Source organism: Nothobranchius furzeri, chromosome 11 (genome assembly GCF_043380555.1).
Source record: "Nothobranchius furzeri strain GRZ-AD chromosome 11, NfurGRZ-RIMD1, whole genome shotgun sequence".
NCBI classification, from domain to species: domain Eukaryota; kingdom Metazoa; phylum Chordata; class Actinopteri; order Cyprinodontiformes; family Nothobranchiidae; genus Nothobranchius; species Nothobranchius furzeri.
The window spans coordinates 29,080,723-29,099,530 of record NC_091751.1 but is presented as its reverse complement, the minus strand read 5'-3'; the positions used below and the strand labels follow the sequence as shown (position 1 = coordinate 29,099,530).

General features: G+C 44.3%; 2 protein-coding genes across 2 annotated transcripts in view; one reads left to right on the top strand and one right to left on the bottom strand.

Annotated features, from left to right (window-relative positions):
- The first annotated feature begins 323 nt into the window (after nt 1-323).
- On the top strand, nt 324-3,342 carry oxnad1 (oxidoreductase NAD-binding domain containing 1). Its single transcript, XM_015955912.3, has 7 exons — nt 324-443; nt 893-956; nt 1,080-1,183; nt 1,874-2,015; nt 2,091-2,336; nt 2,414-2,522; nt 2,684-3,342. Exons 1-7 carry the CDS (start codon nt 334-336, stop codon nt 2,839-2,841), a joined length of 933 nt encoding a protein of 310 aa, XP_015811398.1. The 5' UTR covers nt 324-333; the 3' UTR covers nt 2,842-3,342.
- A 263-nt stretch (nt 3,343-3,605) lies between these two features.
- rftn1a (raftlin, lipid raft linker 1a) overlaps nt 3,606-18,808 on the bottom strand; it is a 62,098-nt gene continuing 46,895 nt past the window's right edge. The window contains exons 5-10 of the mRNA XM_015955910.3: nt 16,408-17,059; nt 16,120-16,326; nt 12,890-12,999; nt 6,037-6,140; nt 5,496-5,571; nt 3,606-5,223 (exon numbers count right to left, since the gene is read on the bottom strand). Coding sequence (XP_015811396.1) covers nt 4,849-5,223; nt 5,496-5,571; nt 6,037-6,140; nt 12,890-12,999; nt 16,120-16,326; nt 16,408-17,059 — 1,524 coding nt within the window. The 3' untranslated portion in view covers nt 3,606-4,848. The remainder of the gene's footprint in view (nt 5,224-5,495; nt 5,572-6,036; nt 6,141-12,889; nt 13,000-16,119; nt 16,327-16,407; nt 17,060-18,808) is intronic.

Sequence of the window (18,808 nt, the reverse complement as noted above, 5' to 3'; positions counted from 1 at the left end):
ACCGGCGTTTACAGACATGTAGCTTTAGCTAGTTACCTAACTCCAAGAGGTCACATCAAACTCCATTTGAAATATTAAGCAATTACTTTTTGCTGCTTTATTTCGTTGTTTGGCGTTGGGAGTCACATTTGTCTTGTGTTTTCTTCATTGTAGTGTAGGGAAAGGCGCATCGGTGACGCAGGAGTGAATATTTACAGAAATATTTTCTGATATTAGCTCATTTTAGCATTGGGTTTTTACCTTCCGGTTTGTCCGCTGCATGGATGAACTCTTGTCAGAATGTGTCTTATTTGGGTGTCCTCTGTCCTGACCGACAGAGGCCGGAAGGTCGTGATGAACATCCCCAGTGGATTCATGTGTAACGCTGCTCGAAGCTTCACCTTGTGGAGCCCAGCTGCTGGTCGGCTTTGCTGGCGGCCTCTGGGCGCTGGTTCTACGTCCAGGTGGGTCCGGTCAGGCTAAAAGCTTTCCTAACATCCTACAAAGCTTGTGCGAACAAAAAACCGAAAAGAACATTTCATATTTCACTTTGGGTATTATTAATAATACGCTTATATGAATTGCAGTACTGTGTCACAAATTTCAGTCACATATTTGATTAAAACTGGAGAGAAAACACCCAGACAACAGGTGTTATGGTCAAAAACCAACAGCAGACGTACCTCAGAGCAGCGTGCAGCCCCTGTTATTATGTGGAATATGTGTAATTACATTTTACTTATGCAGGGATCTCCAGTTCCATCTCCATTTGTTTTTGGTTATGCGTTTTATGCAACCTGGCTTTTTCTCTTCTGATATTGATCTAGTTGCCTTTTTGAAAGTATTGTGTCTCATTTGATACGAAAATATTTGATCAGAAAAACAAGCAATATGTTTGTCTTCTCCTTATCAGGATGATGTCCTCCAAAAGGCAAACGGACCATCTTGAGAGGACAGTAGGCAACTACAGACAAGATGTAAGCTGTGTTTAGTGTTCTGATGAACAACAATCTCTAATTATACGTGTTTTAATATTGTTTCTTTATGTCTGACGGAGTCTGTGTTGCTGTATGTTTGTGTTTGACTGCTACCTGTTATAGGCTCTGTATCCGGCGGAGATATGTGGAATGGTGAGCGAATCGGAAACGGTAAAAAGACTGAGGATCGTCGTCCATCCAGACTTCACCTTTAAAGCGGGACAGTGGTGAGTAGTAGACAACCTTTAAAGCTTAAATGTTTTTGTAAGCACAACGATAACCCTGATGAAGACGGTAAAGCCAAGTTCTGCTTCACTACAACAAAAGCATCAGCTGTCCTTGACTTTTACAGTAGTGATTCAGCTGTATGACTCACAGCCACCACACGGGGGCAGTATTCTCTCCGCTTCACCTACATGGATCTGAATCTGCCTGGCATGATGCTGTTTTGTGCACTAGAGCTCTTTAATTTGGCTTTTAGATAAAAATATCACAGGTATTAATGTTGAATCAGCTCAAGGTGGTTTCTGATGTTTGATTTATTTTGATAACTCTTTAAACAGCTCCTAAAGTGCTGAGCATTTCTTTGATGACCTTTTCTACGGTCTGCCGTGTGTGTAGAACATGCAGCATGTACATGAGTCCATATTGTTGGTGGGCGGTGGTGAAGCAGCAGCCAGTGGCTTTTCTCTGACAGACGGGAACATTAAACAAGCAGAAATCTCAAAGTTGTTTATTAGTATCTAAAATGATGTCCACTTGTCTCCATGTAGGAAAGGACAACACAAAGGTGGGGTTTATTCAGCCAGTATATGTAATTTTAAAGATGTCCTTCACTGAAAAGCTATTTCTGATTACCGCCACTGAAAACATGAGTGAAGGACCTGTTTAATGATATTATGTGTTTGTGGCTTCAGGGTGGATTTCTTCATTCCTGGGGTGGAGAAGGTTGGAGGTTTCTCCATGTGCTCCAGCCCGGGTTTGTTGCAGCGAGAGGGCGTCGTAGAACTGGCCATCAAAAACGCCAAGCACCCCCCGGCTCACTGGGTCCACACCGTGGTGAGTGGTAAAGGTACTTGGAGAATCAAACGAGGAGTGCGTCTGGCCTGACTGAAGCTGTCTCCCTCCCCTCAGTGTGCGCTAGGCTCCCAGGTAGCCCTGCGCGTCGGCGGGGACTTCTTCTTTGACCCGTCACCCTCTGATCCCGCCGTAGATCTGCTGTTGGTGGCCGGAGGCGTAGGGATCAATCCCCTTTACTCAATCCTGTCACACACGTCAGATCTTCTACATCTCAGTCAAGCCTCGGGTGGCCGGGACTACAAAATAGGCTCCGCCCACCTCTGCTACAGTGCCAAGAACACAGAGGAGCTGCTCTTCAAGGTTCACGCTAACATTTTGGACTGATTTGTTATTAATTGCCCTTTTTGTACCAACATTAGACTGACTTGTTTTTCTAGAACTCTATCATCCAGTCTTGTCAGCAGCTTCCTGACAAGTTCTCCTGTAACTTCCACATCACGCAGCAAAGAGCAGAAGTGGACCAGCACCTGCGGCCGTTCGTCAAAAGTGCGTTACATACACAAACACTCTTCCATTTAGCTGGGATGATTGAGATGCTGTTCTACCACGTCTGCGTTCTGTAATTCATCGGTTGTCATGTAGAAACGCCTCTTTAAGCTGCATGAGGGGCTGGGTTGTAATTAACAGGTCCGCTCATATCTCCTCAGGTGGAAGAATCACACCGATGGAGCTGCAGGCTCATGTGAACCCACAAAGGACTTTGTGCTACGTGTGCGGACCTCCACCCATGACTGAAGCCATCTCAAAAACCCTCAAGGATCTCGGACTTCCCAAAGACAGGATTCTGTTTGAGAAGTGGTGGTAGGAGCGGAGATGATTCCCACAGGCTCTCCTCACCTGCTCTGGGTTCTCCTGCAGGAGGAGTGGAGGACATGACTAACATTTCTCTAAGTCGGCAGGAGGAGGAAAAGCCGCGTCTGGTCCCAGCTGGTTTGAGCGACTGGGAGACTCCGTGTGACAGTGACTGAATACGAGCTTCTCCTCGTTTCACTTTTACTTTACCTAAAACTATTTAAAGATTTCAGGCTTGTATTAAAGTAACAACCAATTTTTTTAATACGTTATTTATTTAAATATCTTGACACCTACCAGTGTGTGACTGGGTTTATGTGAGATGAGCTGAAGTCACACCTTCAGTAAACACAGGTGACATTGGTATCCATCTGCTTTGAAAACTCTGCATTTCCTAAAAAGGGATGCTTTTATTTTGAAAGTCCCTTTAAAGATTTCATTCCTGATCTGATGTCTTGTGTGTGCGTAAGTCCTAATCAGGTGTTTATCTGCTGAATAATTAATTACTTGGTGACTGCTGCATCTCGTTCTTCACAAATCAAGTAGAAAACACACACACACACACACACTTCTACCATTTCATGCCTCCATAGCCGTCTCCTCCCCGGGTGGAGGAGGTGTCCCACAGTGATCTGTAATGGAATCTCCAGGTGGTCTCTGATTGGTTTGGATCTCTAAACTTCCTGTCGGAGATGGACTCAACCTTCCTGTCGTGCTGCTCACACTCTTCCCTGCATGAAGAGAAACCACCTAAAACGTAAATGAAGTCAACCGGAGTTTGTTTTAAAACGCTTTTATTGACCGTGTGATTACATCATGACCTACATGTTACACCACTGACACGACGGCACTCATCAGGTCCAGGAGAAACCCTCGTTTGAAAAAGAAACGTCATTTTGAAGTTCTAGAATGTTTCCCTCTGAAATGGTTGCTTTGCTTCCTGATCACCGGTCTGATAAAGGGTGGTGCTACAGCTGATCTGTCGGGTTTGTGTAGCAGTTATGGCCTTTCAGAGACACAAAACACCAAACTATCAATAAATACTGATTTGTTATCATGTCAAACAGGTAATGGTTCTAGAAGTGTCCGATTAGAGCCTCGGGCTGCTTTAACAGTTTTACATCAATACCGTAAATATGGGATTAGGCAGCTTGCTGCATTTAGATTCGTATAAAAACCATGTAGTTCAGATTTGATTTGTGTTCTTTCAAAATAGTTTATAAATCACAGACAAGTTTATATTTTCACGTATTTCTGGATTATGTAATCTGTTATTTTTAAGGTTTATGGATTAGTATCTACAGTTGATTACATTTTAGACTGCAGCAGCTTATCAATATCAGCAAACACAGGTACACTACATACCTGCTAGGGGAGAGCAGACCTCAACTCCGTTGTTTTAAGGACCGAACAAAAGACAATAACCAACATTTCACCATAACACTCTGGCCTGGGAGGTGGCGAGCGTCCCAAAAGGCCGGGCCTTTCATTTCTCTGGTTTCAGCAGCATCAGGGCGACCTTTTCCCGTCACATCAACAGGTTTGTTTATTCATCTAGAAGCAGAACTAAAATTTAACATGAACGTGGCACCAGATCTGCTCGGCCGATGAAAACATCTGGAAAGCACCCCAAAAGGATTCCACCTACCTTCTTCACTCGGCTCCACTCAAAGTTGTTTTTAAGCTCGTAACTGAAACGTGAATCAGGTCAAATAAAAAAGTGCAGGATCTACGCATCACTCGTGCTCTACAGCTGAACATGAAATCCTTTCCCCAGTGCATGTAGAAAAGTACGGTGGGATGAGAGAAATGGAACCTTTCCCGTCTAAAACAAGACATTACTGTGAAGTGGAACTACTTAAGGCATTAGCTGGAGCCCATCGGACCACTGCTCACACTCCTCCCATCAGAACCAGTAAAACACACAGAGCAGGGGCTCATCCAGCGCTTCCACAGGAACTAAAACTGCAGCTCTACTAACTGCCAGGTTTCATCCTCCTCTCACTTTGAGCCAAACAGGTCAGCAGACGCCTGAAAACAGCTGCTGTCTGATCCTGTCCTCCGCCCGGATCCTCTCCTTTACGCCTCCATCGTCTCTCAGACACAAATCCGTCCACCTCACAGACCTCTCCTGTGGGATCTCGTCCACGTCAGTTTCCTCTTCCTGACGCTCCACAGAAGCCGTGCGCTCTGACAGGAACAAGAAGCCTCTTTGATGTGGTGCATCCTCTCCACCTCTCTGAAGACTCGCTCTTTTGCTCTTCCTCTCCTCCTCGGTGTCGATGCCCAGCCTGTCCAGCTCAGTCTCAGCCACGAGGGACTTGCTCTCGTGCTCGTCTAGCGCTTCTCCAGCAGAATGTTTCTTTGCCTTGCTGCGACCTCGGAGGTTCAGCATCTGAAACAAACAGACATGATTTGTCTTCTTCTTCCGTCTCCCCAGACACCTGACAAACCACAACAAAGTTCTGCTCGCTGACGCCTCCTTCCTGTACAGTTTGAGGCCAAGTACTTGCCTATTATTAGACTCTTTCTAATGGGTTTATATTCACCATGCATCCCATAATAGCAACCAAACTTTTTAATGGCACATTCTGTGACATCAAGTCGCATGCCCCCGAGGCACGGCGGAGACAACTGACAGATTAGTAGCAAAGATGGAAGGCAAACCTTGAAGTCTTTTCTCTTGCGCTGCAAAACGGGTCTCTGAAGGAAGAGGATCTGCTTCGTCGACAAACCTCCGTCACTGCAGAAGTGAAAAGCAGGAAAAAGCAGTGCTTTAATGACGGATTCTCATTACGTGATGTTGACAATAATTTGTGGAGCCAGCAGATGTCCTCGTGCTCCTGCGATTGTGAAAGTGACAGGTTACAAGGCAACTGAAGTTCAGCGACAGTGTTTTTGTTTGCAGCAGCTACGGATTTCAAAGGCCGTTTCATGTTGACATCAGCATTTGATCGTGATTTGTCAGATCTGGAACCATCTGTCCTTCAGAGCCTAGTTCTGCTGTCAGTCCTAATCCCAAAAGGAAGGAGGCGGACGACGTCTTAGACAGAAGAAGAATGACTCTACGATCAACAATCAAGCAGAGCTGTAATTAGACCTGGCTAAGTTTAGGTGAGATTCATCAATCAGATCAAACAGAGAAGCACGAGGCGTGTGTGTGTGTGTTCTGGTTGATGTTAGCGTTGTTTCTGGGGGGAGGAGGTACCTGTTTGTCTTGACGATGGGTGTAGGCAGCACACACATCAGCCTCCATCCATACGGAGCGAGTGACTGCAGCAGAGGGATGTAGTCGGCCTTCACCACCACCCCCTAGAAACACAAACACACTTTCTATCCAGGGGGAACATTTTAGATCAAACCTGGCTTCCTTTTTTATTCAGTCAGACTCTAGTTTGATTTGTTCCACTTGGAGCTGGTCAGGATTATCCTGTCCAAGTTACAAACTGGAAAATCTGCCTAGTAACTAGTGACAGCAACACATGTTCATCACCAAAAACATGAAGCTGGATTAATCACATAATACACATCACAGCAATATACTCAAGTTTATTCATGGTGAGGATTCGTCAGCTTTAAAAATCCAACCAGACAGGAAAAATTCTTCGGTATTTCCTACTCAGAACTCCCATGTCCATGTTCCTTCCAAGGATGCCAAAGATTTTTCAACAGGTGGAGGTGGACTGCAGACCTTGACCTTTTATGTAGGATGATTTTATTTTTATCATTGTCATTCTTTCTCATTTTTATTGATTTTATAATTGTGTGATGTAATGCTGTTTTTATCCTAACTTGCTAATTTTAATGGTTTTATGGTTTTTAGTTACACTTTCTTGCTTTGTTATCTTGTGTGTTGTACAGCACTTTGGGTTGCGAAAGCAATAAGTGTGCTTTAGAAATAAACGTGATCTTGACCTTGAAGAGGTGGCTCTCCTGTGTTGTGCCATGCACTTGTGTAATTGTTTAGTTTCCCCAACGTGAAGATCTGGGGGTCTCATTTATAAAGCTTGCTTACGCACAAAATGGGTCGGAAAACTGCGCAAGCAAATTTCCACGCAAACTTGTTCAGAAAAATGTTCGCAACTTTAAGTTGACTAAGGACCTGGCTTACGCACATTTTGGACACGGAGAGCACCTGCAGTGCTGCTGCTGTGAAATGTATGATTATGAATTCCAGCAGCATCGTCACTTGTACCGCTTCGTGCGCACACAGAACAAGTACCTCAATTTCTGCTTCGGCGAGAGCTGCAACGAGCCGGCTTATGTTTACGCATGAGATCCACAAGGCACTTTGCACTGACCATTTATGGCAGAAAGTGGGCGTGTTGAGGGCAGGATGTGACCACAAAACAGCTGAGAACCTTTCTAGTTAGTCTCTGATTTATAAAGCGGAGACTACGTGAAGCGGTGCGTACTCCATGTTTTATAGGTCACAAACCTACTTGATGTAAGTACATTTTTTTGCCGAGCTTAAGTACGGTTTTAGTAAGGATTCAATGCAATGTTTTATAAATGAGACCCCTGGACAGTCCTCACTACGTGGGACTGCATAAATGACGCCACTAAACGGGCTGCATGGTGGTGCAGTGGTTAGCACTGTTGCCTCGCAGCACGAAGGTTGCAGGTTCGAAACTCGGCTGCGGCCTTTCGGCGTGGAGTTGCGTGTTCTCCCCATGTATTCGTGGGTTTCCTCCGGGTACTCCGGTTTCCCCCACAGATCACAACATGTCCTGTAGGTTATAAATTGTATGTTGCTTTGGATGAAAGCGTCCGCTAAATAAATAAACAAATAAACATAAACTTCTGTTTCAGTGCCTTCTCTAGTGGATTGAACAATTTCTGTCTGAGGGTGTTGTTGGGTTTAAAGTTTACCGAGGTACGATGTCTGGAGAGGCCTCAGACACATCACTGGACACAGTGGGAGGACTGGTGCCAATAGGACAGTTCAGGGGGGTGAGAACTGGACCAACAAACAACCTTATAAACAGATGTGACTCCAACCCCCTCACGTCTGCAACAGGCATCACCACTGCCACCCCTCAACCAACTACATTCAGTCAACCAATCTCCTCCATCAAAATACAGCTGTGTACTTATAACGCAGAGATAAAAAGGCGAGACGAGCCTTTTTCTCAAAAGTCATCAATGATGTCGAGAGGCTAACTGATCTCCCTGCTCAGTTAGCCCCGGCCTTCATATCTCAGACCAAATGTGATGAGTTTGCATCTTTCTTCAATGAAAAAATCACGAACATTAGATTAGCCATTCATTCCTCTAAATCAACTAACACAAACAGACAACTGACACAGCCACACAGCAACAACCTGGCCAGAATGCCAACTTTCACCCTGATCAGTACTAAAACACTGGATGATGTAGTAAAGACCCTAAATTCCTCTACCTGTTGTCTGGACAGCCTGCCTACAAACTTCTTTAAAAGGTTTTTAGTTGCCTGAAAGCTGAGGTACTGAAAATTGTTAACTGCTCTTTAATGTCAGTGACTTTTCCCAAATCACTGAAAACTGCTGCTGTGAAACCCCTTCTAAAGAAGAGGAAAATAGATCCCTCAGTGTTGAACAACTACCGACCGATCTCTAATCTCCCTCTGATTGGAAAAATTATTGAAAAGGTGATAATGAACCAAATAAACATTTTGGAGTCAAATAACTTTAATGACAGTCTTCAGTCAGGCTTTAGACAGCACCACAGCACAGAGACTGCACTGATCAAGGTATTAAATGACATTCGTCTCAACAGTGATTCGGGTAAAGCATCTGTCCTGATGACGCTCGACCTCAGTGTAGTTTTTGACACTGCGAACCACAACATCCTTCTGGACATACTCTCAAACTGGGTGGGACCATCAGGCACAGTGCTTGCCTGGTTCCAATCCTATCTCAAAGACAGGGTCTATGTTGTCTCTATTAGGGACTACCAATCAAAGCGGATCATCATGGCATGTGGGGTCCCCCAAGGCTCAATTCTAAGACAACTACTCTTAAATCTCTATATGCTCCCCCTGGGTCAGGTCATACTTAATAACAACATTGCCTATCATAGCTATGCTGATGACACCCAGATCTACCTAGCCCTATCACCTAGTGACTGTTGTCCACTGGACTCACTCTGTCAGTGCCTAGAGCAAGTAAACGACTGGATGCAGTCAAACTTCCTTCAACTAAAAAGGACAAGACTGAAGTTATTGTCTTTGGCAACAACAGTGATACAATGGATGTTATTGCTCAGATAGACTCCAGTGGAATAAAGACAAAAACCCAGATTAGAAATCTAGATGTTATCATTGACTCCGACCTGAACTTCTCTGGACATATTAAGGTTATAACTAAATCAGCGTTTTATCACCTTCATCAAATATCAAGAGTCAGACGTCTCATGTCCAGACCAGACTTAGAGAAACTTATCCATGCTTTTATTTTCAGTCGACTGGACTACTGCAATTGTCTCCTAACTGGTCCTCCCAAAAAGCTGTGAAGCAACTGCGGCTTGTTCAGAATGCTGCTGCTAGAGTCCTAACAAGAACTAAGAGAATGGAGCACACCACTCCTGTTCTTAGATCCCTACACTGGTTACCAGTAAATTACAGAATAGATTTCAAAGTGCTCCTACTAGTTTATAAATCACTCAATGACATGGGACCAAAATACATGTCCGATCTCATTCCTGAATAAACACCCAATAGGGCTCTGATATTCCTTAGAAACAACCAGCTGGTAGACCCTCAGGTCAGAACAAAACATGGTGGAGACGCATTTGGTTACTATGCTGCTCACGTATAGAATCAGCTTCCCCAAGACCTCAGATGTGCCTCAACTCTAGTGTTGTTTAAAACAAAACTAAAAACCTAATGTACTCATCAGTCTTTCAATTAATTATTTCTTATCATGCGTCATCTCCACTGTAATCTGCACTGTAACTATGTCTTCTCCTTTAGCTCTAAACTGTAATTCTATCTATGTGTTTTACTTTGTGTTTTTATAAAGCACATTGGATTGCCTCTGTGTTTGAAATGTGCTCTATAAATAAAGCTGCCTTGCCTATCCCCAAAATTTGTACCATTCAACAGCTTTGGTGCTGACCAGCTTTGTGAAGTCATCACGCACATGTTCTAACCTGAGCCTTCGTCTAGAGCAGGTCCCCATCCAGTGGAAGACCTCCTGTGTGGTTCCAGTTCCCAAAACATCACATCCCAGAGAACCAGGGCACTACAGACCTGTCGCCTTGACCTACTACCTGATGAAGACCATAGAGAGACTCATCCTCACCCACCTAAGCTCAGTGGTGAGCCCGGAGATAGACCCACGGCAATTTGCGTACAAACAAAACATACCTGTAGCACCGAGTGCTGACTCACCTCGAGATGCAAAAATGCGTTGTGAGAGTCATGTTCTTTGAGGTGCTTCCAATACCATCCAGCCTTGTCTACTGCAGCTGAAGACGAGGTGTGAACAGTGTTGGTAGTAACGGCATTTAGGTAACGGAGTAATCTAATTAATGACTTTTCCCCATGTTTGCAACTTCGTTACTGTTACTGGGCATGTAAAAGGGCACGTTACTATACTGTGGTTGAATGAAGCACAGCAGCGCTGGCAGGTTTTCTGACAAAACTTAGTCAAAGTTGCAAATGAAGACAGCTTTGTTGTCACTACAGAAATTATGTTTATGTTTATTTATTTGGCAGATGCTTTTTTCCAAAGCGACGCACAATTGTTAACCTACAGGGCATGTTGTGATCTGTGGGGGAAACCGGAGTACCTGGAGGAAAGCCACGCATGCATGGGAAGAACATACAACTCCACACAGAAAGGCCGCAACCGAGTTTCGAACCTGCAACCTTTTTGCTGCAAAGCAACAGTGCTAACAACTGCACCACCATGCAGCCATGGTGCGTAATTAAGGATATTCATAATAAGAGCTGCACTAGTAGGAATTAAGTTTGAGTTCTCTCAGAATCCCTAAAAACCTAAGGTGGCATTTTTAACTGGATTTTGTTCCAGATATCTATAATTCTATTGTTCCTAGAAGAAATTAACATTCCAGATTTCCATAAGAACTTTCTTACTGAATGAAGTAAGAATTAGTATAATTCAGTTAAAAAAAAGTACTTCACATTATAGATATTATAGAACATAACTGTGTTATAGAACTTAAAAGTAATGTTACAATTACTTTGCTAGGTAACCAATTAGTTACCACATTGTAAAAGCAATTAATTATAGCAGTGGTCTGCAAATGGCGGCCCACGGGCCCTCTCTTTGTGGCCCCCAAACCCCGCGTGCAGAACCCCACCCCTATCCTCGACGGCCGACCGGGAGGTTTAGGATAGAGCTGAGGAAAATAATCAAATAATCAATGCATGAGATGCGGGCATGAACGGTTTTGCAACATAAAAGAGTACCATAATCATTTATAGTGGAATGTAGTTGTGTTATTTTAATGGCGGGCACCAGTGCAGCATCCAGATCTGTCAGAGCGGTGTTCTCCACATTTACCGGGTAGGAAACTTTGATCTGCCTTTATGTGGTACTGCAGGGCTGAGCGCTGGAGTTATAACCTGAGACCGAACCCGAATCAAATCAGCCTGACTGGTTCTGTTGGATTTGGGCCATAAATGATGTTAATTGAGCGGGTTGTCGCGCAGCGCGCTCCGCTCGCTCGATCAGCAACTGAGACAGAGAGCGGGAGATTGTCTGCTCACACAAGAGAGAGGATCGGAGGACGCTCCTCCAAGCACACATTATTATTTTCATAATTTCATTATTGTTTCTCTTGGAAGCGCTCAGTCAGACCGAGTGCTGTGATGTCAGGAGGTCCGGTCTTGGGGAGGGAGCGGGGTCAGTGACGGCGGCTGCAGCGTAATCATCTGTCTCTTTTATTTAGGGACACGGAGAAGTTAAAAGGAGAGAGAAATGGAAGATAGAAGTTCTTGTTCCACTTGTGACAGTGTGAGCGTCCTGTCACAATGTCCCGATTGATCATGCGTCCTGGCTACTTGGCCAAGGGGATGTCCCTTTGGCTGACTGGTTAGAGCGTATGACTCTCACCTGGGAGTCTAGGGATCGAATCCCGCCCGGGTCCTCGTTTATCCACCTTGCCACACACTTTATTCTTTTGTTTCATGAAGATGAACTGATGTTAAATTCAGCTTAAAGAGAAACTGGGAGGAAGCTTTGGTTCATTTTAAGTTACAGGAGGTCTTGTATCCTATCTGCTCCTCCAGAGACAGCATGGACATGAGGGTTACATGGTGAGGGTCACACAGGACAGGTTAGTGCAGTCACACAGCCGAGCTGGAGGGGGACAGGTGTTGTCCTGCTTTATATTGCAAGCTTGTGTGTTATGTGCATTACAGCCAGCGATCCAAGCAGCAGCACACCCCCCCCCCCCCCCCCCCGGCCCTCTTGCTTCTGGGTCTTTTTTGTGTGTGGCCCTCAGACCATTATAATTGAGGACCCCTGGATTATGGTAACAAATGACTTTTTTCCCCAAAGTAATTGATTCTTTTATTTTATCACAATTTTTATTTTTTCCCTCTAATTTTCAACATATTTTTTACTGTTTTTTTTAAATATTTTTATACTTTAATTGTTTTGTTTGTTCTGTTTGTGAAGCGCCTCGTGATTTTTATCTTGAGAGGCGCTATATAAGATCGTTTTCTTTACTTTACTTTGAGACAAGCTGGTTGAAAAAAGTGAAACTAGCTGTATGCTGGATTACTATTCTAATAAACTACTGTTAGGGCAAATGTCATTCTGTCTGCTGATTCAGTTCTGCACTAATGTCACAATAATAAGAAATTTTGGCACGTTGGTCAAGTTTTTTGTCGGACAATATTAAACACATGGATAATGTCTGACGTGTTTTCGCAAATGCTGCCATAGCAACCACACACCCATGTCTCTCTCTCTCCCAGACAAGGAGTCAGAAACGCAGATTAGAAGTTTAAATGCCGTAGTAAGGAAGTGCGGCTCTGAGGAGTCATGCATTAAAGCTGTGGGAGGTACAGCAGACGTTTTTTGTTGGTGGTGTCCTTAAACACTTACGTCTACAACAGTCCATTGTTCAACCACGATGGCATCATAGGAGGTGTTTGCAGGCTCCTCTGCTGAGCTCTGGAAGATGAAGACACTGTCCACACATGACACCCCATTATCTAGACAGAAGCGGGACAAATCACAGTCAAACTCAAGTAGCTGTTTCGGATTTTAACTTCCTGTTGGATTGAGCCAGCTCCTTCTCTGGGTGATGGTTCTGTGGTTTTTCTGCAGCATCCTGTCAAACCCTGGTGCTACTCAACGGCAGAAAGACCTTACTCTAAAGGGAAAAGGTTTCTAAAAGCTACAGGAGCCATCGGCCTCTCATCAGATGATAAATTAAACTGATTTAAATGGTCAGCAATCATGTCTCCATGTAGGTAAACTTAATGCTGCAGGACTATTCCCAACTGAGGGAAAACTAGAGGCACATTTAAACAAATACAAAAGAAATTTGATTTTGTTTACATACCGTATGTAACGTCCAGAAAGGGTCAGTTTTCACCTACATATTGACCTACACAATGTCCGGTCTTCTACAGACATGATTCCACTAGCTTAGTGGAGTTGCTATTCTGTCTTCTAAAGCCCAGAAGATTCTGCAGTGCGTGTTGACATTTCAGGGGGACAAGATGTCAGCCTATGTTCCCAAACAAAGATTTCTTTTGATAAGACCGCAGGATTGCACACTCTCATGAAAGATGAACTTTTACAAGTTAAATAATCATTACATAAACATATGGTTGAATGAACAAATGCTATATGAATATTACTATTAATGTTTTGATTAATCTGTGTTTAGATTAATAAGGATGAAATGAAATATATGACCCATATATTTAATCAGCGTACGTGACTGGACAAGCACACCCTCACCATATCTCCATGATGCAAGTTAAAGTTAACGTCACTGCCATAGATATTTTCTGATCCACAAATCAGAGCTCCTGTATCTGGGAAAAGTGGTTCTGAGATTTGTTTGTTAACACCTCTTAACATGGCAAGTCCTGGTTGGCCATGTAACCATAATATGGGAATATTTAAACAGAATCACTTGCTGAGTGAATTAGTTAGTTTGAGCAGGGCTCCGGACCGGCCAGCCAGAGCAAAACTCTTTGAACCCTCAAGCCAAAAGCTGCCTGCAGCGACACAGAAACTTGCTCCTTCAGCTACTCAGAAACAGCTGTTCTAGACGCAAACTAGTTCCAACCTGTTGCGCCTGGTGACATCTCTGGACTGGGGTGGTCGGTGCTGCGGTTAATCTACTGAACCTCTGTGCCCAGAGGTCATCCGACATCAGCGCCTTGGGCTTCCTGACAGGGTTGCGGAAGGCGCTTTATAAACAAAGCTTTGATTGATTGATTGACATTCCTGACCTCCGGATCCACAAAGAGGGTCTCCAAAAAGAGTGAGGTAGACACACATGATTGTGTCCGATGTGGTTTTGATAAGAACCAACGTTGTTAGCTTATAGCAGACCGAATTCACTCCCACTCAGAACTTACGTATCTTCAGATACAAGGGTTCTGATAACATCACATTCACACATCATCACTCCTCACATTCCATCCACTTAAGCCCCCTTCAGACAGGCCATGAAAAACGGAAATGTTCCGGACTCTGTCCATAAGACCTTTGTGTCTGAATACAAACATCCGGATAACGGCGGAGCGCTTCACACCGCTTCAGTGATTCCTTTAACCATTGAGCTTCATCATCCAGGTCTCCTATGCGTCTTCGTGTGCGCAGAATTATGCTTAAGCGCCTCGTGATTTTTATCTTGAGAGGCGCTATAGAAATGATATTTCCTTCTTCTTAACATGAGTCCGGACAACTCAAGTTGGGTCAAATTGGATGGTAGGTGCTGGTGGACTAGAATCTTCTACCACCAGAGAGATGAAGGTCTGGGCTCTGACTGGGCCACATGGACATTCACCCTTTTCTCCTTCAGCCACTGTCTGTGGTCATTTTAGGCATGTTTCAATTGTCTGAACTTTAGGGTCACTTCTGGGAGGGGAAAGTGACCATGAGATATGGTGGCTCAGTCCTTTCAGCTGTTGTGTCGCGTTACCAATCAGAGTGAGTTACCTAATGTTTCACTCAGCGACTCAGACGGGCCTTTCCGAGTACTACCCCTGCTCTGTTGGTTCCTAAAAACGGTTCGTTCAGCCGGCCTGGTCAAGAGGAGACGCATGCATGGCGGGAAGTTCTGGTAAAATTACCCTAAAGTTCCGTGGAAACATGCCTGTTGTTTACAAGCAACCACAGATAGCCAGTAACCATGGTCTACTAAGAAAATGGTGGTTACTTCGTTAGACTGAGTTTAAAAATACTGTTTTGTGTGTGTGTGTGTGTGTGTGTGTGTGTGTGTAGGAGGGGGTCCCTTTATTAATCCCAGTGTTAGTTGTTTTGTTTTTATGATTTTTTTAAAAATTCTATTAATTCTATAATTTTTCTATGAATGATACTTATGCGTGTGATAGGAGACCAGAGGTCCTATCACTAAAGAGGAATGTGATTATTGGTATTATGTTATGTATGATTGAGTTCAAGACAAAATGTTTGTTTTTCGGTTCTTTATTGATTGTGTTGAGGCATTCTTGGAAGCCGGAGGGATTGGCCATCCTTCCTGTTAAGAATGGAGTACGAATGTCAATTATATTTAATCACTGTGTTTGCTTAAATTATGAGTTAATCCTTAAGATATGATTTGAAAGTATGCACTCACCTCTTCCTGGTTTGTCTCCTTAGCAGGGCGGGGCAGCAAAGGGAGATGCAAACCCAAAGTGCTGCTTGAAAGCTCTTGGAGCCTACCATTTAGAGATAGAGGGGTGAGGCTTAGAGAAGTTATGTAAAATTTGGTTTACTTGGCTGATTGACTTTAGATTTGTTTAAGTTTAATGAATTGTATTTAATATTTACTGGTACCATTTTAATGTCTTTGGTGTTAGGTTTATGTAAATATTGTTTGTTTTCTGATGACCCTTTTCTTGGTCTCTTCCAGTAATCACAGAGGTTATAAAGGCAGATTTGGTTGTTTCTGGGTCCATGTGACATGGTGCTTCAATAAAGCAATCTCAACCTTACTCATTGTCTTCTCTCTGAACTGGAGCCTCCGCCGGTCAAAGACTGACAATGCGTCATTATGGATAACTAAAGCTGGTGAAGATAATTTTGGGTTGTTTCCATTTAAGGACGTGACACTTCTTTTCTATACCCACTGTGTGCCCAGAACAAACCGTTGTTGTCATTAGTCAGGTGGACAAAGCCATCGATGAGGTTCGCCCCACTGATAAAATGCTGCGTCATGTGGTCGAGCCAGTTGGCGTCCACCTCTGTAATTTGCCCCGCCTCCTTGTGTACACGTAGTGGCACCCTGAGAGAGTAGAACCTCGGAGAGGTGTCCGGCTCTTCTGTGTGGTTGTACAAGGCAAACAGCTGCATCCCTACAGAAAAAAAACGGGAATACAGAATTAACGGGAGGGAGGGAGGGATGGATGATCAAACCAGGAAGTGAACAGACTTACTGGCATGCCTCGGAGGTGAAGTAGCCCTCTTGTCCTTCTCAGAGTTCTTTACTCGTATGTGGTTGTTGTTATGTGTAGCCACCCGGCTCTGCCCATCTGTCCGGCCTGATTCACTGTGGTCCAGCTCCGGGGAGCTCATGCAGCTGTCCGAGCTTGAGCCTCTTCTTTTTTCTCTGCGATTTGAACAGTTAGAGTATTTCTCTGCAGCTGCAGGGACGTTATGGTCATCGCTAGCTAATTCAGACTCCTGCAGCCTTAATGTTCCTGCTGGTTTCTGCTGAGGCTGACTTGCTGATTCTCTGATGTCTGTCTGTGAGGTTACTATGTGGTCACTGAACTCATCTGGGGAAGGTGCTGAACTCTGAGTGTGCTTCTGTCCCCTGGGAGCAGAAGTGTGCTGGTCCTGTTTGCCACGTTCCACTGAGTTGTAATCTTCACAGCAGCAGAGATCAGCTTCTGCGCTGTTGGAATCAGGTTCTGTTGGATCTGTGGGGCTTGTGCTGGTGCTGAAAGGGTGTCGGTGTATTGGCGACGGGCTTGAATGGAGAGACGATAGATCCTCGGGGTCCCAGTGACCCAAGAAATACGGCCCTCCGCCTGGCTGCTGCAGGAAGCCCACGAACATCACACCTTGTTCTGCCACATCCTGGATCTGCAGCACAAACACACCCATGAATCCCATTAGAATAACTCTTGAGTGATAAAGGCCACAATTGCTCAGACCCAGCTCCTTCATCCTGACAAACAAAACCTAATTTACACACAAACAAAGGCTGACAGACGTAAGGTGGGCCTTCTCCACAATAACAGCCTGCCTAATCAACTGCAAAGATCAAATATTCAAATAACAAAAGGACCTCATTATCGTTACACACGCGTGAGCGATGGCGCTTGTGTGTGTGTGCTCATGTCAGCTGCTCCCTCCTGCAGAGCTCTGGTGCTTAATTGTCAGTTGATATTTGGGCTGACGGCTTTAGACAAGAAATCAGATTGCAAACTAGTACTAAACAATAATGAGCCCCATCTCCTCCTATTAACCTGCTTTTTTATGACACATCACTTATCTTAACATTTAAACAGTCTCTCTCTCCCGCCCACCAAATACAATTTACACACACACTCACAGTTTTATCTGATCAGGCTGCTCAGAGAGACTCAGAGTTGGAAGGTGGGTTTAGCTCTGGAAATACAAAAGTACAGCATTTCAAACTGATGGAAACACACACACACACACACACACATACACACACACACACACACACACACACAGTGGTTCTTATCTGAAACTCTCTTCCTCAGCCTGTGATCTGATTGGTTATTCGCGTCACGCTGCAGGAGCCGATCACATCATGCTCAGTGATGTGCATTTCCATCCAATCAGGTTTCCCTTTGTGCTCTCTGGGTGTTCAGATGCAAATCTATTCAACAGAGCACATTTCATGTCCCAGCGTAGGACTGCTGGTGGATTCATGAGGAGAGGGACGGAGTGTAACACCGGACACAATACAGTGTATACGGCTTCAGCCATACTCGTTTCGGTGTGTTTTTCATATGAGAGCAGTCAATCGTTTTGTAATTCTTTAAAGGGCTTTTTATCATTTTACGGTTGTTACTGTTCAGTGGGAAATCTAGATAGAGGATCCGTTCAGTTGCTCCTACTGAAACCCGAGCTTCACCTTTAGTACCTTTAGTATCATCCACACAGCAGCAACTCAAAGCAATAAGAAGTCCACCTAAACCTGGTGACATTCAAACACATCATCATGGATGAAACTTTCTTGTTGGGGTCACAGGAGAATGGTCAGACTGGTTCTAGATGATTGTCAAAAACAACCAGTAAGTCAACAATAACTTTGGATTCCTACCAAGGTCTGCAGAACCTACAATTCACACAGGATCACCAGAACTGGACCAGAAGAGACTGGAAAATTCTTTCCTGGACTGAGGAGTCTGGATTTCTGCTGCAGCCTGACCCTAACCATCTTCTGATGCTGCCTCCAGCAGGATCATGCACCGTGTCACAAAGCTCAGGTCATCTCTAACTGGTTTCTAGAACATGACCATGAGTTCACTGGACTCCCAACGGCCTCCACAATCACCAGATCTCAGTCCAGTCCAGAACCTTTTGGGATATAGTGGAATGGAAGCCTCTCATCATGGATGGAGATGATGCGGTCATGCCAGGATGGACCAGAACCTCATGGATGTTTTTCTGTCATGTTACTTTTTCTAATGTATTCTTGTTGACCGTGTGTGTATGTGTGTGTGTGTGTGTGTGTGTGTGTGTGTGTGTGTGTGTGTGTGTGTGTGTGTGTGTGTGTGTGTGTGTGTGTGTGTGTGTGTGTTAAAATCAGTGCTCTATTGTTAGTTTTAGCTTCAACAGAACAGTCTGATATTAATA